The sequence below is a fragment of the Phyllobates terribilis genome, unplaced genomic scaffold (genome assembly GCF_046119375.1).
Source record: "Phyllobates terribilis strain yellow unplaced genomic scaffold, ASM4611937v1 Scaffold_10__3_contigs__length_209671492, whole genome shotgun sequence".
In the NCBI taxonomy this organism is placed as follows: domain Eukaryota; kingdom Metazoa; phylum Chordata; class Amphibia; order Anura; family Dendrobatidae; genus Phyllobates; species Phyllobates terribilis.
The window spans coordinates 133722052-133745048 of record NW_027362770.1 but is presented as its reverse complement, the minus strand read 5'-3'; the positions used below and the strand labels follow the sequence as shown (position 1 = coordinate 133745048).

The window sequence follows — 22997 nt, the reverse complement described above, 5'->3', positions numbered from 1 at the left end:
TCATACTGTGTGCTGGGCAGTACTGAGGACACATCTTACTGTGTGGGGACATCATACTGTGTGCTGGGCAGTACTGAGGACACATCTTACTGTGTGGGGACATCATACTGTGTGCTGGGCAGTACTGAGGACACATCTTACTGTGTGGGGACATACTGTGTGCTGGGCAGTACTGAGGACACATCTTACTGTGTGGGGACATCATACTGTGTGCTGGGCAGTACTTAGGGCACATCTTACTGTTTGGGGATATTATACTATGTGTGGTGGGCAGTTAGACGGCATCATACTGTGTGTGAAGCAGTATTTTTGACACATCATACTGTTTGGGAGAGCCTTAAGCTATGTGCCCACTATGCATTTTTCAAGCATTTTTGCCGCGGAATTTCCGCAGCGAAAATGCTTAAAAAACGCTTGGTAATACGTGCCCCATGGTCCCCAATGATCTGCACATGCTGCGGAAATTTCTGCTGCGGATTATCATTGCGGAAAAATACACAGCATGTCCATTAATTTTGCGGACACACAGAGTTATCGCCGCCATTGACTTGCATTGGACTGCGTGACATCCGCATCACTGCATCTGCACAAGCGGATATCACACGGTTCAATGTGCGAATGGTACCCGGGTCTGGAGGAGAGGAGACTCTCCTCCAGACCCGGGTACCATAGAACCTGTTAAAAAAAAAAGAATTTAAAATAAAAAATAAAGATTATACTCACCTTCCGATGTCCTCCCGGTGTTTTCTCCCCTCCGTCTGGTCTGCTGTATGGGTCGCTGTGTTGTGAAGGACCTGCCATGACGTCATTGAGTCATGTGACCTGTCACATGACTCAATGACGTCACCGCAGGTCCTTCACACCACCGCGAGCCTCCCAAAAAATATGCAGCATTTCTGCATCGTGGGCACATAGCCTAATACTGTGTGGGGGACATCATATTGTGTGGGGGGCATTATACTGTATGAGGGGTATCATACTGTGTGGGGGGCATCACACTGTGTGGGGGGCATCATACTGTGTGAGGGGCATCATACTGTGTGGGGGACATCATACTGTGTGGGGGGCATCATACGGTGTGGGGGGCATCATACGGTGTGTAGAATGTGAAAGTTCTATGTTACTTTGTGGAAACATTAAAGGGCTTCACTAGGAGTAATGTTTCTGTGTGAGCTCATATAAAGGACTGGGCAAGGTTACAGAAGTGGCTTAGTGTAAAGTGAATATTGCCCTGCGACGCATATAGCGTGCAGCAATATGAGGACTCTCTTTAGCAGACAGCGTATGGCGTGGTCTACTAGGACATATTTTATGACCTCCCTTGTATGCTTTGTTCTTCATGTTGTAATGATGCAGATAATGGTTTGCTGTACTTCCCAGGTCACACGGTTCATTCTCCCATAGTGTCTGAATGATGATAATTCTGGTGAAAGCTGAGGTTTCCCATATAATGTAGGACCAACACCTATGTCATCTACAGTGTCCTCCATCGCACTCCCGCAGCGGCGTACTTCACATTGTACTGCACATGTGCCAGCGCTCTTTGGCCTTTCTCCGCGCATACACCTTAGGATACTTTAATTCCAGCAATGTGTCACTGACTGGACCGCTTGCTGCAGTTTTGATCAAATCAGTGTTTTATCTGCTGCAGATCTAGCAGTTCTCCGATTGCTGAGCTCTGTTTAGCCCTGTCCACACCACTGATTGACCGCTTTCTGTGTGCACTTTGCGTAGGCAGAAAGCTACCAATCAGCACAGTTTACACAGGGTTATACAGAGTTCGTGAATATTCAGGACTACATGGTAGAAGAATTACTAGTCCACTAGTGATAATGTTGATAAAAGAGTGATTTTATCAAAACTTCAGTAAGCAGCCCAGTAAGCGATACTTCGCTGGAATCAGGGTCTCTGTCTCTACATTATGCTGCTCTCAGATAGTTAAACCCTGGCGACAGATTCCCTTTAGGCAGCACAGTTGCATGATTCGTACTGAGCTAAGGAGGCCGGTGATGCTGGACTTTTGCTATTCATGTGAAGCTAGGGTTGCATATTAATGTCTTCTGGAAGAGTCTAATCACATGCACATAGTAGTTTTCCATTAGATGAAATGTGACTTTCAGGCAGATCTAATCCCAGCACAATGATGTCCAATGGTGTCGTTATAATTAGGGTATGCTCTAAGGATTTATCATGAATGCGTGTTACCAGGAATTACTGACAAGTGTCTGCTGATGAATGTCAATGACAGGAGCGGCGATGGGGGAGGTGTAAGTATGTAAGACAATATTACTACAGTGTGTATATTGTACATTGTATATAGCGTATAGTCAGATCTCTTCTCATGTTTCCTATAGTAAGTGGCATGTCACTATGAGTCCCCCCACTATAGAGCTGGACCTTCACGCTGGGCTGTTGCCCCACTATTAAGTTAGTTAAAGGGAATCTGACAGCAGATTTTTACGATATATGCCAAGGGCGATGATAGTATCCTGTGCTGCTGAATAAAAGGCAAGCCACGATGGGATGAAGAAATGCTGGGTTAATGTCAACGCGTTTCAGGCTGTGTGCCCACTATGCGTTTTTCAAGCGTTTTTGGTAATACGTGCCCCATGGTGCCCAATGATAATCCGCATGTGCTCTGCACATGCTGCGGAAATTTCTGCTGCGGATTATCATTGCGGAAAAATACGCAGCATGTCCATTAATTTTGCGGACATGCAGCGTAATTGCCGCCATCGACTTGCATTGAAACGCTTGATATCCGCATCACCACATGTGCACTCGCGGATATGAAGCGATTCAATGTGCGGATGGTACCCGGGTCTGGAGAAGAGGAGACTCTCATCCAGACCTGGGTACCATCGTACCTGTAAAAAAAAAAAGATTTTAAAATAAAAAATGAAGATTATATTTACCTTCCGATGTCCCCCGGCCTCCTCAGCGATGCGTGCGGTGTGTTGGGCGGCTCGCGGTGGTGTGAGGACCTGACATGACGTCATTGAGTCATGTGACAGGTCACGCGTATGCTGACGTCGGAGGCCGCGAGACCGCTGACGACGGTGGTCGTGTGACCTGTCACATGACTCAATGACATCATCGCAGGTCCTTCACACCACCGCGAGACACCAGGGAGACCGGACTCACCGGAGAAGGAGACCGCGGCCATCGGAAGGTACGTATAATCTTTCTTTTTTATTTTTCACCATTCTTCTTTTTTTTTTTTTAACTATTACTTGGTCACACTATATAAATCCATGCCGATTGCATGGATTTATATAGTGTGACCAAGTTGTCAAGCACTTTTCCAAGTGATGCTAAAATCACTTGGAAAAGCGCTTGATAACCCGCATGCAGAAATGCATGCAAAAACGCTTGACAAACACTTCTATCTGGCAGGAAAAACGCATGTAAAATCCACATGTAAAATCCGCATGCGTTTTTCCTGCCAGGGAGATGCGGAAAAAATATGCAGCATTTCTGCATCGTGGGCACTTAGCCTCATAGTCACTCCTACTCCTTCTTCAGGACAACCAGAGGTAAAAAGTCTAAAGATATCTGTGGTTGTCTGAAAGAAGGAGTCGGAGTGACTCTGAAACGCGTTGATATTAACCAGCATTTCTTCATCCCATCATGGCTTGTCTTTTATTCAGCAGGACAGGGTACTTCCATCGCTCTCGGCATATATCGTCTAACATTTCTTTGGAAACTGCAGCAGCTGGAATTTATGCATTTCTAGTGGTTTTGTCTTGCACATCCCCATGAGGTTAGCATATTTACCCTTTGATTTCTCTTTTCTACTTGGATAAGACCCTATTGTGCTTTTGCATTTTTTTATCCAGGTTTTTTACTATGAGAGTGTGGCGCCCCAGAGGGTTCGACCGCCACAGGGATGCTGCATTTCTCTAATGGAGTGTAGTGTTCCTCCTCTGAGGTAAGAACAGTGTGATAGTCGTGACCCAACCTTTGCATCCAACACCACATTTCTCCACCAGAGGGGGCTAGAACGCACTAGGTGCTGCCCCCCTGGTTACAGGGAGACTGGGGAACCAAGAGTGAGGGGAACCAGTTAGTGGGTGAGGGTGAAGGACTTACAATTTAGTTACACTTTAAATTTCATATTTAATAAAATGCCATCTTAGTTCTTGGTCCTTGTTAGTCAGTTCTTTTGACTGTTCTACTGTGATCTCCCACCCTGAGCGTGGATCTTGTGTGGGCCTGCAGCGGATGGGGACACAGCCCTCGTACCCTGACCTTGGGGCGAGGGGCAGGTTGCAGACGAGGAATGTCTCGACCCGGTCAAGGACTACGACCAAGAAGGCCCGGAGCTTAGGAGTGTAGCTCCACAGCAAATGGATCCTGGGGAGGATGCAGACGGAGCGGCGTACGCCACCTGTCCTCGCCATGCTGATATATTCAGAGGGAGTCCGGCTGCAAGAGGGGTACCAGCCCCCGACACCCGACCTTGCTACTCTAAGTCCTGGTCGGGAAAGCCCGGTAGGCCCTGAGGATCCCACCGGGTATCGGACGGAGCAGAGCTGCCACCCGTGCCCTTGTTCTGAGAGGAGCTCAGAGGGAGACCCGGCCTATTCGCACACACACGGACAGGGAAGGATTCGGTCTGTAGTTCAGGAACACTCTGGTGTAGGGTCCCGACTGAACGCTGGACTTACTCGGAGGTTGTCGGACCCCCATCCCTGGTGACCGCAGGACTCCGCGGGGAGCAGGGAGTCGCCTTCCTTCTGCCATCTCTAAAGTGAGTAAAGCCTTGGAAGTTCACCCCTATGGCCTCCGGACTGTTTATTCTGCGCCACACCGCGTGACGCGGCATCCGTTCTCCTCTACTACTACCCCTCTCCATCCTGTCCCTCTGCCCTGAGGCCTTGCTCCGCCTGTAGGGAGTAGTAATAACTATGGCCGCCGTACCACCATGCCTCAGCGGACTGCAGCGGCGCTGGTGGCCCTCACCAGGTGCCACAGGTGGCGTAGTCGTAAATCAGCCACTCAGCCCGGATAAGCCCACACCATCCTTTTTAATGTGACGGCCCTGAGCACGGGTCAGGTCCGGGCCACGGCTGCACCCCATCTCTACATCATAGGACCCGACTCCGAGTCCCCCATCTCCCAGGGTAAAGAAAAGGGCTTCCGAGAAGAGGCGTCACAAGAGCAGCATGATGAAAGGGCAGAGGAACTGATTCCAGCAATGTGTCACTAACTGGACTGCTTGGTGTATATGTATACATGAAAGAGTGGGTCTTGGCTGGGTGTTGATGCTTTGAGGGCCTTGCGCCTGTGCAGGCCGCCTGTAGCCGATGGTGTTGGCCGGTTAGGACCATAGGTTTTGCAGTTCAATGAAGGAGACTCCCGTTCTATAACACAGTCTTTACTGAATGGTAACTTGCTAAAGGTTATATACAAGGGGTAGCAGGTACAAAGTCTTCTGGACGTTTCCTTCACAGTGTAAAGCATTTTCTCACAAATCGTTTCCTTCCACTGTAGTCTACTCCAGGACCGGTGAAGCACACTGTTTCGCCCTACTTCATCACAGGCTAGCTTGTCACCACAGTCCTGATCAGCAAATCTCTACCTGCTCAGCGGTTTTGCATCCTATTTCTTCCACTACTGGCGCCCTGGATCTACTGCTGGGGTCCCCGATTAGTCCCACGAGCTCAGTCTTGTTTAGGTCTATTACCTTCTGCGTTTTGCAAACTCAGGGTTTCTCGTGACACGTGGTCCTATCCAAGAACTCCTTTTAGTGTGCAAGGACACTCTCTCTTTGGTCACTCCAATGTCACGCTACTCCCTTATCCCTTAGTCTGCTTTTCTGTAGTTTACCCACAATGGCTGCACTGCTCACAGACACTTCCTACTTGAACTCAAACTTGCCCTAACTATCTACAGCAGCGGTGGGGAACCTCCGGCGCACAAGCTGTTTGCGGCCCGTGATAGTCATTTCTGCGGAACCCAGCCGCATTTTGCTGTCCCTTGAATTCCTCCAGTCACAGTGAACGAACGCGCGCGTGCATGTAGTGTTCATTACAGAACGCTGACACACATGTCATGAAGGATTACATCCTGACACTGGCCGACAACTACAACAGCAACGGGAGCTCTCATGTTGTAGCATCGGCGTCTCTGCCCCCTGCCAGGCAGAGACGCCATCCCCCTTACCGCCGCGGTCCTGGTCCGGCGTCTTCCGGCCTCTCTGCTACTGCTGCTGCTGGTGCACGCAGCTTTGCCCGGGCACTGTGCTCAGGGTGCGCGCGTGCACGCGCTCCCTCCCTCCCTCCGAAAGGGGTTACGCGCGCCATCCTAAAAGTCCCCGGCCAATGGCCGGAGGACTTTCCCTATTTAAAGCACCTCCTCCAATATGGAGATGCCCGTGCAAGGTTGTTGCTCTGTATTCTTACTTGCTTCAGCCCTCAGGTCCCTCTGTAAGACAGTCCTGTCCGCCAGTCTGTTATTCAGTCCAGCCCACCAGTCTGACTACAATTCAGCCCGACAGTCTGTCTACAGCCTGCTTACCTGGAAGCACCTGCCAGTTACCCGTTGTGCCCGCCAGCCTGTCTACCCGGAGCACAGGTCTGCCTATCTGCCGAATTAGCCTGCTTATCCGCTTTACCGGTCTGTTCCTGCCATCTGACCCGTGGGAGTCACCTGCTCTCATACAAGGTCGGTCCCAGAGTGGCACTTGGTCCCCCTGCTCGGTCCCTCCCTGGTTCACGGAGTCGACTGAGCCGCCGTGCGACCTTGGTCAGGCCAAGTAAGTACTTAGTCACGCCCCTCTGGTCCCTCCTGGCACCGCAGCACAGAGGTTCCACCACCCGGACCCGTAACATGTCTCCTGTGCTGTATTTTCCCCAGCCCCTCCAGTGATGTATATATGTCCCCAGCCCCTCCTCTGATGTATATATCCAAATGCTCCGCACGTTGGAGGAAGATCGGAAGGTACGATGGCCTGAGTTTGTGGCTGAGCTGGTGTGGGTCTACAACAACCGAGTGAATAGTACGACGGGGTTCACTCCTTATACCTTGCTGTTCGGGCGAAAGGAGCGAGAGATTACCGAGTTAGAGCTGGACCCCGAGGGGGACTACACATGGACGGGGATGTCTTCCTGGCTCTGGGAACATCGGCATCGACTGCAGACCCTCCGACGGTTGGTACAACAAAAGTTTCAGGAGCTCAAACATCATGAGACATTGTCTCTTCGAGGGACAGCTCTGAGGCCCGGGGAGCGGGTGTTGGTTCGGGACAGGTGGCCCCGGGGCAAATTGAGTAGGCGGTGGGAACGGACCCCGCACCGAGTGAAGTGTATGAAGTTCAACCTGAGGGGGCGGAAGGAGCCCCTACCAGAATGGTTCATCATAGTATGCTGTGACCCTGTCTGTCTAAAGATGACGAGGATGGAGAAGAATCACCTGCTTCTAGAGAGGGTCCTGTCACAGTTGCCCCAAGCCACGATGTGGACGAAGAAGAATTGTTGTTTCTACCTCCGAGCCCCAGCACTCGATTACCTGCAGTCCCCAGTGCAGGCGGCGAGGGAACAATCTCGGTTGAAGCCACCGGGCAGGCGGAGATTGAGAATCCGAGTGAGTCTGCACCCCCCATCGGTCAAACTGAGTTACGCCGGTCAGAACGAACAGCAGCAGGAGTGCCTCCTCACCGTTACGAACAAGATCAATTCATATGGTACCGTATTGTCGAGGAAGTCCAAGAATGTGAACGTTTGGTGAAGGAACTCTCGCCCGTGGAATGGCGAGTTAAAGGAGAGCAGGGGTGTAAGAGGGAAGACCGGGGTGTAAGTACTTTCAGAACAAGGGATCCGGAACTGCTGGGGCCATACTTCTGGTTGCAGGGGGAAGACAGACTTCCAGCACAGGAGTCAGGTGACTGGAAGCTGGGGTCGTGTCCAGAGGGAGAGCTGGGAGGTCAGGTGACCGGAAAACTGGTGGCGTGGCTAGAGAGAGGGTGAGATGAGGACTTTTGCGCGGGAAGGGGAGAGCAGAGTCCCACTCAGGAGAGCAGTGTGAGAGGGTCCAGGCTCCTGGCTCCAGTACTGGAAGCAAGAGCCGAGTGCAGTGGACCGGAAGAGTCAAGCCGACTAGAGAGAGAAGAGACGCAGGGTCTGTGGAACCCGATAACGTGAGGTCATGGACTAGGGGCTCAGTGGGTAAAACCGGAGACCGCCCGCTGCCCCCAGAAGACGGAGCATTGTTTGGGCGGGGAAGCCCGAAGAAATCAACACCGGCATCAGCTGGCAACTGCCTTGTGGAGGAAGAGAGTCATCTAAGTGTAAAAACTGTCGTTTACAACCGGTTCGACTCTGCTATACCTAGTTAAACTGTGAACTGTCAGTTAAAGACTTTTACTTGCTACTTCCCTTGTTTTCCCCCATATTTTCCCCTGTTACTCCCTGCGTGGACATTGACCCTGTTATCATAAACTTCCCCTGTTTATTAACCCTGCATTGGCTGCTCTGTGTTTCTGTGTCGCTGCATCTAAAGTACCCGTGTTACACTTCAAAGTAGCCACCTTTTGCTTTGATGACTGCTTTGCACACTCTTGGCATTCTCTTGATGAGCTTCAAGAGGTAGTCACCGGAAATGGTTTTCACTTCACAGGTGTGCCCTGTCTGGTTTAATAAGTGGGATTTCTTGCCTTATAAATGGGGATGGAACCATCAGTTGTGTTGTGCAGAAGTCTGGTGGATACACAGCTGATAGTCCTACTGAATAGACTGTTAGAATTTGTATTATGGCAAGAAAAAAGCAGCTAAGTAAAGAAAACCGAGTGGCCATCATTACTTTAAGAAATGAAGGTCAGTTAGTCCGAAAAATTGGGAAAACTTTGAAAGTGTCCCCAAGTGCAGTTGCAAAAACCATCAAGCGCTACAAAGAAACTGGCTCACATGAAGACCGCCCCAGGAAAGGAAGACCAAGAGTCACCTCTGCTTCTGAGGATAAGTTTATCAGAGTCACCAGCCTCAGAAATCGCAGGTTAACAGCAGCTCAGATTAGAGACCAGGTCAATGCCACACAGAGTTCTACTTACAGACACATCTCTTCAACAACTGTTAAGAGGAGACTTTGTGCATCTGGCCTTCATGGTAAAATAGCTGCTAGGAAACCACTGCTAAGGACAGGCAACAAGCAGAAGAGACTTGTTTGGGCTAAAGAACACAAGGAATGGACATTAGACCAGTGGAAATCTGTGCTTTGGTCTGATGAGTCCAAATTTGAGATCTTTGGTTCCAACCACCGTGTCTTTGTGCGATGCAGAAAAGGTGAACGGATGGACTCTACATGCCTGGTTCCCACCGTGAAGCATGGAGGAGGAGGTGTGATGGTGTGGGGGTGCTTTGCTGGTGACACTGTTGGGGATTTATTCAAAATTGAAGGCATACTGAACCAGCATGGCTACCACAGCATCTTGCAGCAGCATGCTATTCCATCATGTTTGCGTTTAGTTGGACCATCATTTATTTTTCAACAGGACAATGAGCCCAAACACACCTCCAGGCTGTGTAAGGACTATTTGACCAAGAAGGAGAGTGATGGGGTGCTATGCCAGATGACCTGGCCTCCACAGTCACCAGACCTGAACCCAATCGAGATGGTTTGTGGTGAGCTGGACCGCAGAGTGAAGGCAAAAGGGCCAACAAGTGCTAAGCATCTCTGGGAACTCCTTCAAGATTGTTGGAAGACTATTTCCGGTGACTACCTCTTGAAGCTCATCAAGAGAATGCCAAGAGTGTGCAAAGCAGTCATCAAAGCAAAAGGTGGCTACTTTGAAGAACCTAGAATATAAGACATATTTTCAGTTGTTTCACACTTTTTTGTTAAGTATATAATTCCACATGTGATAATTCATAGTTTTGATGCCTTCAGTGTGAATGTACAATTTTCATAGTCATGAAAATACAGAAAAATCTTTAAATGAGGTGTGTCCAAACTTTTGGTCTGTACTGTGTGTATGTATATATATATATATATATATATATATATATATATATATATATATATATATATATATATATATATATATATATATATATATATATATATATATATATATATATACAGTGCCTACAAGTAGTATTCAACCCCCTGCAGATTTAGCTGGTTTGATAAGATGCAAATAAGTTAGAGCCTTCAAACTGCATTCGAGAGTAGGTTTTATGAACAGAAGCATAAATCTTACAAACCAAAAAGTTATGTTGCTCAGTTGAATTTTATTAAATTTTAAACATAAAAGTGTGGGTCAATTATTATTCAACCCCTATGTTTAATATTTTGTGGAATAACCCTTGTTTTCAATTACAGCTAATAATCGTCTTTTATAAGACCTGATCAGGCCGGCACAGGTCTGTGGAGTTATCTTGGCCCACTCCTCCATGCAGATCTTCTCCAAGTTATCTAGGTTCTTTGGGTGTCTCATGTGGACTTTATTCTTGAGCTCCTTCCACAAGTTTTCAATTGGGTTAAGGTCAGGAGACTGACTAGGCCACTCCAACACCTTGACTTTTTCCCTCTTGAACCAGGCCTTGGTTTTCTTGGCTGTGTGCTTTGGGTCGTTGTCTTGTTGGAAGATGAAATTACGACCCATCTTAAGATCCTTGATGGAGGAGCGGAGGTTCTTGGCCAAAATCTCCAGGTAGGCCGTGCTATCCATCTTCCCATGGATGCGGACCAGATGGCCAGGCCCCTTGGCTGAGAAACAGCCCCACAGCATGATGCTGCCACCACCATGCTTGACTGTAGGGATGGTATTCTTGGGGTCGTATGCAGTGCCATCCAGTCTCCAAACGTCACGTGTCTGGTTGGCACCAAAGATCTCGATCTTGGTCTCATCAGACCATAGAACCTTGAACCAGTCTGTCTCAGAGTCCTCCAAGTGATCATGAGCAAACTGTAGACGAGCCTTGACATTACGCTTTGAAAGTAAAGGTACCATACAGGCTCGTCTGGAACGGAGACCATTGCGGTGGAGTACGTTACTTATGGTATTGACTGAAACCAATGTCCCCACTGCCATGAGATCTTCCCGGAGCTCCTTCCTTGTTGTCCTTGGGTTACCCTTGACTCTTCGGACAAGCCTGGCCTTGGCACGGGAGGACACTTTCAAAGGCTGTCCAGGCCATGGAAGGCTAACAGTAGTTCCATAAGCCTTCCACTTACGGATGATGCTCCCAACAGTGGAGACAGGTAGGCCCAACTCCTTGGAAAGGGTTTTGTACCCCTTGCCAGCCTTGTGACCCTCCACGATCTTGTCTCTGATGGCCTTGGAATGCTCCTTTGTCTTTCCCATGTTGACCATGTCTGAGTGCTGTTCACAAGTTTGGGGAGGGTCTTAAATAGTCAGAAAAGGCTGGCAAAAGAGATCTTTAATCCACACATGTGAAGCTCATTATTCTTGGTGCCTGAACTACTTCTTAATACTTTAGGGGGACCAAACAGAATTCTTGTGGTTTGAGGGGTTGAATAATAAATGACACTCTGAATTAACTTTTAACGTTTTTAAAAAAAAAATTAAAAAATTTAAAAAAAAAATTTGCTGCAGTGCATTTCCCACTTCCAGGCTGATCTACAGTACAAATGTCACAATGCCAAGTTAATTCCGCATGTGTCAACCAGCTAAATCTGCAGGGGGTTGAATACTACTTGTAGGCACTGTATGCCCCAGCCCCTCCAGTGATGTATATATGCCACCAGCTCCTCCTGTGATATATATATGCCCCAGCTCCTCCTGTGATGTATAAATGCCACTAGCCCCTCCTGTGATGTATATATGCCCCAGCCCCTCCAGTGATGTATATATGCCACCAGCTCCTCCTGTGATGTATATATGCCACCAGCCCCTCCTATGATGTATATATGCCACCAGCCCCTCCTGTGATGTATATATGCCCGAGCCCCTCCTGTGATGTATATATGCCACCAGCCCCTCCAGTGATGTATATATGCCACCAGCTCCTCCTGTGATGTATATATGCCACCAGCCCCTCCTGTGATGTATATGCCACCAGCCCCTCCTGTGATGTATATATGCCACCAGCCCCTCCTGTAATGTATATGCCACCAGCCCCTCCTGTGATGTATATGCCACCAGCCCGTCCTGTGATGTATATGCCACCAGCCCCTCCTGTGATGTATGTATGCCCCCAGCCCCTCCTGTGATGTATATGCCACCAGCTCCTCCTGTGATGTATATATGCCACCAGCCCCTCCTGTGATGTATATGCCACCAGCCCCTCCTATGATGTATATATGCCACCAGCCCCTCCTGTGATGTATATGCCACCAGCCCCTCCTATGATGTATATGACGCACCCCCTGGGCCATGTTCAAGGGATACCCGGAGCCGGATCTCGATGGGGGTAGTAGTCCTTGTGGCGGTGACCTGGTCCGTGCCCAGGGTGTCAAACTAGGTGTGTGGCAGTCTTTGTAGATGTTGTTAAGTGTCGACTACGCCACCCGTTGAGTGCGGCTTTGAAGCCGCCGCTGCAGAGCAGTCCGCTGAGGCCGGTGGTATATGTGCAGCAGTGATGGTATAACCCCCAACGGGAGGGGTATGGCCTCAGGGCAGCAGGTGTGGATGATGGGGGTTGGGATGATGCAGGAAGGAGAGTCAGAGACGTGAGATGCAGTTTCGGGGTTTTTACTCACTGATGTTGCTTTAGTCACTCTGGCCTTGAGTGACCACCCGAGCCGTGCTGCGTCCACCAGGTCCTGGACTCGGCCAACCCCCAAGCAGTCCGGAGCGTGGTCCTGAGCTTCCCTCTCACTCTCTTTCTCCTGGCCGTCCCCACCAGGGATCCACCTTTGTCCGGCTCCCTCGGGCCTCTTAGTGGTTGAACCTTCTCTGGCTTCCCTGGCCCTACTCGTGGTGTGCCTTCCTGGTGGATATGGTGAGGGTCGTGGCAAAACTTGACCACGACCTCCGGTTCCTGGTTAAGGGTTACTTTTGCCTCTGCCAGCTTGGGATCCGGTGCCCTTTTCTGCCAACCCTTCACCCTTTTGGCTTAATTCTGGGATCTTAGGGTTCCCTCTGTCTCTGCTTCTCTGGGCCTTTCTTCCTCCTCTCTCTTCACTTCAGGCCTGGCCCTGGAGCTGGGCCCAGCCGGAGCCACAGCTCCCTGTCAGCCCTCCTGGCTGAGCTCCTCTGCTCTGCTCCTCCTCAGGCTGAACTCTACCAAAGACCCTATTCTAAGATGGTGCCCACCTTATATACTCCCTCTATGTGTGAACCCAGGTGACCAGCACCCAATGGGCTCCTAGCTTTACCCAGACTACTCCCCCTATCTGCCCCTACACTACTGGGATGTTCCACCCCCCTCCCACTCCAGCCAGGGACAGACGCTGTCGTACCTGCACATATACTGGTGGGAGTACCGTAGTTCTGTCCCCCGGAAATGGGATGTATGTAGTGCATGCAGCCTACTAAGCTCAGTTCCACACTCCATCCTTACCCGGGAGTGGAATACCACACCTCTGGCTTGAGGTGTAATACCCCTGTAGCAGCCGAATCCTCAGGGTGCTACATTCCCCCCTGGTAAATCACAGCACGTCCTCGGGCTGTAAAAGAATAAACATTCCAAAAACATACAATTTTTTTTAAAACATCATAAACATATAAAACACTATATATATTATCAGCAGCAATAAACTCTTCATATAAAACTTTTCATTATAAACATTCTTGTTCCTCCGGCCATGGTGCAACTTGTGACCGGGTAAAGTGCAACAGTCTCTTCTGGAAAAAACAGTTTCCTATAAAACCAGTAGGGGGCGCCTTAGAAAGCGCAACTATTTACAAGGGATATGGCCGCTCTCAGTCCTCGGCCAGTGGGGAAAAGGGATGGCTGCTCACAGTCCTCAGCCTGTGGGGAGATGGGACACACTGGAACAGTTCACTGGTCCCAACAGGGACTATATCTTACTGGCAACAGTTATTGTACCTTCACGGGTAACTATTTACAGTGATCCTACTGTACATCAGTGGCGACGTCCTCCTGCTCCTGCCTGAGGGTAATCTTCAGACCCGTCCGGGTCCTCTTGTTCCTCCTCACACCGCAGCTCCTCCTCAGTCAGGCGATGTACATGAAGGGCATAGGGTCCTTTGGCACACTGGTGCCGGGTGAAGGTGACCTCATCTCCCAGGTAAAGGTCACGACCTCTGTGTCCCTCCGGCAGATGGCTTTCTACGTCTCTGCGGGTGACAAAGACGTCGCCGGGGGTTCTGTGGTCCCGTATAAAACCCCACCCGTGCTCCATTTGGAATTTTATTACAGTCCCGCTGGCACGGGGACCGTGGGCAGTACGGGGGTTTCTGCGGGCCCGGCGCTTTTGCTCGGCGCTCTGGACTTGGAGCTGCTCCTCGCGGACCCGCCTCTCTCGTCGCTCCTTAGCAAAAACCTCCAATTGTTGCCGGCAGCACTCTGTACGCTGGGCTGCGGCTGCCCGGGTCTCCTCGGTGAATCCCATCAGGTCCTCACCGGTAGGGTCCCACTCAAATTGGGCGTCCTCCAACGGAAGCGGATCGAGTTTGGCGGGCGCAGGAGCCGGAATTAGAGGCTCATCCAGAGGCCGTTCCCTCCGGAATCGAGGGTGAATATATTCAGGTGGCCACACGAAGAGCAGCCCGTCCTGGGTGGTGTTTTGTGCGGAGCGGTCTTCGCCCAGACGGGGTGCTGTGGAGGCAGAGGGCGCTGTGGTGTTTGCGGCGCCCAGGGGCTCCTGGCCTTGCGTCCAGGCCGAAGGTAGTCTGAATACAAAGGGCGCTTTAAAGGCTGCGGCGCCCGGGTCTACCAGGCCTTGCGACCAGGCCGGTGGCATGATGGAGGTAGAGGGCGCTGTGAAGACGGCGGCGCCCGGGGGTACTTGGCCTTGCGACCAGGCCGGTGGCTCAGTGGAGGTAGAGGGCGCTGTTGGTACTGCGGCGCCCGGGGGCACTCGGCCTTGCGACCAGGCCGGTGGCGTCTCCTGCTTGGCCGCGCTCAGGGTTGAGGCGCGTGACGTCACAGGGGGCGTGGCCGCGGCTTCTGTTTGAGGCCTAGTCGGGAGCGGTGACGGTGCAACGTGAGTGGTGAGTGGGGTCTCGGGCTCTGCGACGGGGAGCTGGGGCAGGCTTGCGACCATCGGGCACGGGGTGTTGTCGTCCCCATTACCTGCTCCCTTTTCTTCAACTCCCTCCGCGGCGTCGTCTCCGGCCGTCGTCCCTCCTGCACCTTCCTCAGAGGCGGACATGCTCCTTGTCGTGGGTGGCGTGCTTCGCTGGCGGGTTCCAGCTTGCTGGGCCATCTCCTTGCTCCACTCCGCCAGCGCTTCCTGCTGTACCCGGGCCATCTTCCGTGCGAGGCCCTCCAGCGCGGTCTGTGCACGCTCCCGATCTCCGGGGAGCTGCGCCAGGATCTCCAGCAGGCCTTCTGGAGTGGCGGCCTGCAACAGGCTCCTGACCACAGGGTCGGTGCTGCCTGACTCTCCCTCCATCTCCGGGTGTGTTCTCTCTAGACTCCTCCAAGCTGCTCCCATCTTCTCTCTTTTGTTCTGTATACGCCCATACTGAGGGCGGTCCTGGGGTAACTTGGTGATCGTCAGTTCCAGGGGCAGACCCCCACGCTGACGGACATCTCAATCATTGCAGTCTCTGCAGGTGGGGGCGGTCTTCGTTTTTGGCGCCATTCTTGGTCCTGGCCCACGATGGGAGGTGGTCTCTTGTCACCCTCTGGCACGCCCATAATGGCGTCCGCTCTGCCAGGGCGGGAAATCTTCTTAGATGGCGGGAATCGCTTCCCAGTGGCGGGAAACACTGCAGATGGCGGGAAAAGACTGCAGATGACGGGCAAATGGCGGGAACCGATCCGAGATGGCGTCCGATTGCGGGGACCCTCCGGAATTGGCGGGAGACTTCTTTTTGAGGTAAATGCGAACTTTTCTTCAGGCACGCAGTACCCGGTGGTTGCGGGCACGTTATCCTGCCGACTACGCCAAAAGTTGACGCACCCCCTGGGCCATGTTCAAGGGATACCCGGAGCCGGATCTCGATGGGGGTAGTAGTCCTTGTGGCGGTGACCCGGTCCGTGCCCAGGGTGTCAAACTAGGTGTGTGGCAGTCTTTGTAGATGTTGTTAAGTGTCGACTACGCCACCCGTTGAGTGCGGCTTTGAAGCCGCCGCTGCAGAGCAGTCCGCTGAGGCCGGTGGTATATGTGCAGCAGTGATGGTATAACCCCCAACGGGAGGGGTATGGCCTCAGGGCAGCAGGTGTGGATGATGGGGGTTGTGATGATGCAGGAAGGAGAGTCAGAGACGTGAGATGCAGTTTCGGGGTTTTTACTCACTGATGTTGCTTTAGTCACTCTGGCCTTGAGTGACCACCCGAGCCGTGCTGCGTCCACCAGGTCCTGGACTCGGCCAACCCCCAAGCAGTCCGGAGCGTGGTCCTGAGCTTCCCTCTCACTCTCTTTCTCCTGGCCGTCCCCACCAGGGATCCACCTTTGTCCGGCTCCCTCGGGCCTCTTAGTGGTTGAACCTTCTCTGGCTTCCCTGGCCCTACTCGTGGTGTGCCTTCCTGGTGGATATGGTGAGGGTCGTGGCAAAACTTGACCACGACCTCCGGTTCCTGGTTAAGGGTTACTTCTGCCTCTGCCAGCTTGGGATCCGGTGCCCTTTTCTGCCAACCCTTCACCCTTTTGGCTTAATTCTGGGATCTTAGGGTTCCCTCTGTCTCTGCTTCTCTGGGCCTTTCTTCCTCCTCTCTCTTCACTTCAGGCCTGGCCCTGGAGCTGGGCCCAGCCGGAGCCACAGCTCCCTGTCAGCCCTCCTGGCTGAGCTCCTCTGCTCTGCTCCTCCTCAGGCTGAACTCTACCAAAGACCCTATTCTAAGATGGTGCCCACCTTATATACTCCCTCTATGTGTGAACCCAGGTGACCAGCACCCAATGGGCTCCTAGCTTTACCCAGACTACTCCCCCTATCTGCCCCTACACTACTGGGATGTTCCACCCCCCTCCCACTCCAGCCAGGGACAGACGCTGTCGTACCTGCACATATACTGGTGGGAGTACCGTAGTTCTGTCCCCCGGAAATGGGATGTATGTAGTGCATGCAGCCTACTAAGCTCAGTTCCACACTCCATCCTTACCCGGGAGTGGAATACCACACCTCTGGCTTGAGGTGTAATACCCCTGTAGCAGCCGAATCCTCAGGGTGCTACATATATATGCCACCAGCTCCTCCTGTGATGTATATGCCACCAGCCCCTCCTGTGATGTATATGCCACCAGCTCCTCCTGTGATGTATATGCCACCAGCCCCTCCTGTGATGTATATGCCACCAGCTCCTCCTGTGATGTATATGCCACCAGCCCCTCCTGTGATGTATATATGCCACCAGCCCCTCCTATGATGTATATATGCCACCAGCTCCTCCTGTGATGTATATGCCACCAGCCCCTCCTGTGATGTATATGCCACCAGCTCCTCCTGTGATGTATATGCCACCAGCCCCTCCTGTGATGTATATGCCACCAGCCCCTCCTGTGATGTATATGCCACCAGCCCCTCCTATGATCTATATATGCCACCAGCTCCTCCTGTGATGTATATGCCACCAGCCCCTCCTGTGATGTATATGCCACCAGCCCCTCCTATGATGTATATATGCCACCAGCCCCTCCTGTGATGTATATGCCACCAGCCCCTCCTGTGATGTATATGCCACCAGCCCCTCCTATGATGTATATATGCCACCAGCTCCTCCTGTGATGTATATGCCACCAGCCCCTCCTGTGATGTATATGCCACCAGCCCCTCCTATGATGTATATATGCCACCATCTCCTCCTGTGATGTATATGCCACCAGCCCCTCCTGTGATGTACATGTAATGCTGCAAGTTCTTTTCAAAATTTATCGCCAAAGAGTCGCCTGCGCTCCAGACCGACCCAAATCTGGAAAATCAGTTTTGAATAGTATTTACCATCTAACATCACAGCTGCACCAAAGAAAAGCAGCTCCAGTCATCACATTAGCAGCGAGCTAATTGTTTGACCAAATATAGCAGGGTAAATATCAAGTTGATAATTTCATGCTGCCCCCAAATGATGGAATAAATATCCAAATTACCCCTGACAGAAAAAGGTTTCCCCACCCCTGATCTACAGAAAGGAGTCACTTGCCCTAACACTAATCCCCTCCCACTATGGGCTAGTCCCAAACATTAACTCTATCCTTAAACTATGTCTTATCCGACACTGTACACTCGGCCCTGGGTGCAGGAATATCATCGGATAGGTGGGACCAAAACAAGGGCTGGTTCCTTTTAAGCAGCGTGGAAAATGAATGCTGACTGCCAACAGTAAATTATAACTAGCGACGGCGTGAAGAATTGAGGCAGCACCCTTTCAGAGAACGATAATAATAATGATTAGAACACCCGGGAAAAAGCAATTAACTGGAAAAAATGTATTGAGGGATTTGTGAACAGAAAGAGCCACCCCCGGCCTTGTGCGGAGGAGACAAATGCTACAGAGAACGACGTGCTGATCCTAGCAGAAAGCTCCAGAGACCGCTGTGTCAAGACAAGTGGCCTGTGGTCATCGGGTCGTCCTGTTTTTCCAGATTTAACCAGTTACAGAGGGTGATTTTTTTTTTAAGCATAAAAATAGACAGAGACAGCGAGGCCATGTTTTTCTGGTCTCAGTGTTGATGCACAATGTGCAAATAATACAGCGCCTCATGTCAAGCACATGCCAACTCTCTGCGGTTAATCATCTGGACGCTCATTTCCAAATAATTGTGCAATGTAAACAGGCGGCCACTCACCCAGTGAACGAGCAAAATGCTCCTTTGTCAGGTGAAGCTTGGTTGAAAAAAAAATCATGATCCTCGGCAGCACATCAATAGCACATGTGCTGCCGAGAAATCTAACAGCCTTTGCGCACAGAAGAACATATTACCAAACATTCAGGGCGCATGGAAAAAGCCGCATGTGTGTTGAATATGAATTAATTGGGTGACATTAGGGGGTGGATGTGCACTACCTGGCCGCGGCCACCATTCCGTTGATGGAGCTGTGCATTTCCAGCCGCTGCCGACACCAGGAACAGCTGATCGGCGAGGTGTCCAGTGTCGCTCCCCCACTGATCAGACAGTGATGACCTTTCCTAAGGATAGGTGACGCGCCCCTGGGCCTGAGTCGCGCAGCGTTGCGCACGCGGGAGCCTACCCGGAGCCGGATCAGATGGGGGGTAGTAGTCTCGTGGCGGTGACCCGGTCCGTGCCCAGGGAGTCAGACTAAGTGGCAGTCTATTAGCAGTGGATGGTGGATGACTACGCCACCCGTTGAATGCAGCTATGGAGCTGCCGCTGCAGGGCAGACCGCTGAGGCCGGTGGAAGGATGGTGCAGCGTGGATGGTATAACCCCCAACGGGAGGGGTATGGCCTCAGGGCAGCCGACGTGGATGATGGGGGTAGCAGGAACCACTCAGACGATGCGGTGTAGTTCAGGGTCTTTACTGGTGACAAAGATAGACCCTCCCGGAGTACTTGCTAGCAATCGGGGCCTGGTCAGTCCTTGAGCAGATGGGATCTCCCCTGGCCAGGCGGAGTTGTAGGCCTCCCCAACTAACTGTACTCTTCTGGCTACCTTGCTAGAGGCGGGTAAAAGTAGCCCACGTCCCTGAGTGTACCGTGTGGTGCTCACCCGTATGGCCGGTGACTCGGGGCCTTCTAGTAGCTTCCGCTCCACGACGGCGGTGCTGGTCCCACGCGTGTGACCGTGCCTTCGGGTTTCTGGGCCAGAGGACCTGAAATCCCCTGCCGGTCGGTTTCTGCTGCTGGGTAAGATTTAGTCCCCACAGCCTCGGACGCCGGGTCCGGTGATAACTTCTCAGTCAGGGCGAGCTCTGCAGCTGCCAGCCCCTGACTCCTTGTAACACTGCTCCCACAGAGCTCCTGTTGTTCTTTTCCCATAACTGCTTCTCTTCTCTGTCTCTACTTCTGGCATGGCCCAGGAGCTGGGCCCAGCCGGAGCCACAGCTCCCTGTCAGCCCTCCTGGCTGAACTCTCCCTCTTAACTCCCTAACCCTGCCTCAGCCCCAGGTTTATATAGGGGAAGTCCTTCCCCTCCCAGGACTGGGCAGGAGGTGTGGCATGCATAGGATTCCTGACCAAGAGACCTCCCACCTGCTCTCAGACATAACATTGCATTACTGTGGAAACCAGACCCCTGGGGTGCCACATAGGCCTTCAATGTTAAAGTCCTGGACAACCCCTTTAATGTAGGAGGGCAGTCCCATGCAAAAATTACCCTGCTCTGATTAAGCCACCAGACATCTATTTCCAATGAGCTGCCATACAGTCCTTGGTACACTGCTAGGCCGGTTTTTAGCAATATGGCAATCCTGGTTCACATCATATTCCTGGCGCGTAAAGGTCCAGCTCTTGTTCACGCTCTGTATTCCAGCCTTTTCAACATGAAGGGTTGGTAAAGATCTAAAGCGTATCGTCACCAAACCATATACCTTATTAAATAGATCTTAGACCTGATGAGGCCTATGTACTTACTTTGAAAATCCCTTGACAGAATTGCTTCATAATCCTGATGTTAAAATGAGCATTTTTGCGCGCCGAGTCCTAGCTCTCGTTTTAATATCAGGGAGATAAATGTTAATATTCAACTATTCTAAATTGTGTTTTTTTTTTTTATTGAAGTAAGTACACCAACCTCATCAGGTCTAAACTATATGTTTAATAATGTGTACTCTCTGCATTGTGAAATCTGGTGACAGATCCCCTTTAATGTCTTTGTTGAATGCATTTTGCATGTTTCAAACCCGAGATGAGACCCGAGAGTCATCATTGAGTGATGGAATGTGATGTCACTAGCATTTTCCATTGATACTTTACTCATCTACAAATTACAGTAAGATCGTCCAGTCTCTGTCGTTTCCTCAGAATGGCTCTGTCATCAGTTTCCGCACAACAGTGATTCATAACTTTATCAAACTTATTACATGGTGTACGAAGTGGGGGGGGGGGTGTAAATAGAAGGATCGGTAGATTGGAACGATTTGTGGATCTCTCTGGCGGTGCCACGTGTATCTTCTCCATGATGGCTGACTATACGCAACCTCTGTGAGATGTCACATTTCGACAGTTCCTTTACTTATGTCCCATTCGGGCATGTAGATACCATGTAGTCCCATTTGGAACCCCCTCTGATCGTCGCAGACCTCGTCCATCCATGGACAGTCATACATTCCAATGGCCACCAGGAGCCATTTCTTAACACGACAACACTAGGTCACTCATTGCTCGTGCTACAGTGAACAGTATGAGTGGCCTAAATGTACTACCAAGGTCTGCAACGTCTCCGTATTGGTCTCAAGCACATATGGGACGTCATTGGATGGAAATTGTAAAGGCCGCTGCCAGCAGTGGATCTTGATGATTTGCCCAAGTGCATTCAGCATGGCAGAAAATTCCTCAGACAACCGTTAATAACCTGTGGGGGGATTTTGACCATTGCGGTAGGCGGAGTTTTGGCTGCACCATCGGGCCTATTCTTAAAGAGATGGTGTTTGACTAGACAACCCCTTTAAATCTCTATTGATAATATTTGTGAACTATAGCAACAAAATTAACGTTAAAAGCTAATGTCTATAGTATCATGTATGTACTACTGCACAAAGGAGAGCTGCCTTCTTCAGACGGTACCAACTGCAGATATAGCAGAGATGAATATGCCATTTACCTGATACTCGTGATGTAAGATTATGTATTAGGCCACGTTCACACGTTCAGTATTTGGTCAGTATTTTACATCAGTATTTGTAAGCTAATAACAGTAGAGAGGGTGATAAATACAGAAATGGTGATGTGTTTCTATTATACTTTTCCTCTGATTGTTCCACTCCATGTTTTGGCTTACAAATACTGATGTAAAATACTGACCAAATACTGAACATGTGAACGTGACATAAGTCCTATGGTAAACCACATACAAGGCCGACATTCACAGGGTATGAGGCTGTTGAGTTTCGGTCGGTCCAAAAATCACGAGCAGTAATTGGACCGGGAATGTCAGATGTGTGAGAACAGCACAACAGTAAAACAATTAATGAAACTAAGTGACAAACCCAGCTCTCCTACATCATTACATACAATGGTCGTTCAATAATAAAATAAAGAGAATTGGAAATCCTTACCGACTGATCGCTGTCCTTATGTGCCTGGACGAGAGCGGCCAGGACGCATGGCAGAAGCCACGACAAGCCAAATTTCGCCCCCATCTTGGGGGAGCGCAGCGGCCCCAGCAGCAGAGGTGTTTGTCTGTGGTCACAGCTGGCAGCAGAGCTCTTCTCTGCACTCAGGACTAATGACACATTCCAGGGATCACACAATATAACACTCAAGGCTGAGCTAGTGGCAGCCAATAGGAGGGCAGGAAGAAGGGACGGAGAACCTGTTAACCCTGCGATGTCACAGGCAGAAATACTCTACATCTACATGAATGATCGTTACAGATGTGCACAAATACACATACCATACACATATATACACATTCATATACGCATAGACTCAAAAACACATATATATATATATATATATATATATATATATATATATACACACACATACACAAACACACAGTCTCATATACACATATAAAAACTCACACACATATATATATATACACATACATACATATACACACAGTCCCATATACACACTCATATACGCATAGACTCAAAAACACATATATATATATATATATATACATACACACATATACAAACACTCATATACGCATGCACACACTCATATTCATCGACTCACACATACACACATATATATATATATATATACACAAATACACAGTATCATATACACATATAAAAACTCACACACATTATATATATATACACATACATACATATACACACAGTCCCATATACACACTCATACAAACACTCATATACGCATAGACTCAAGTGTG

The 22997-nt window shown here is 50.3% G+C and overlaps 1 protein-coding gene across 1 annotated transcript in view; it reads right to left on the bottom strand.

The window, feature by feature from the left end:
• The window catches only part of GPX3 (glutathione peroxidase 3), a 43019-nt gene extending 20614 nt beyond the window's left edge, over positions 1-22405 (bottom strand). Inside the window, exon 1 of the mRNA XM_073649813.1 lies at positions 22207-22405. Coding sequence (XP_073505914.1) covers positions 22207-22290 — 84 coding nt within the window. The 5' untranslated portion in view covers positions 22291-22405. The remainder of the gene's footprint in view (positions 1-22206) is intronic.
• Between the last annotated feature and the right edge of the window lie 592 nt (positions 22406-22997).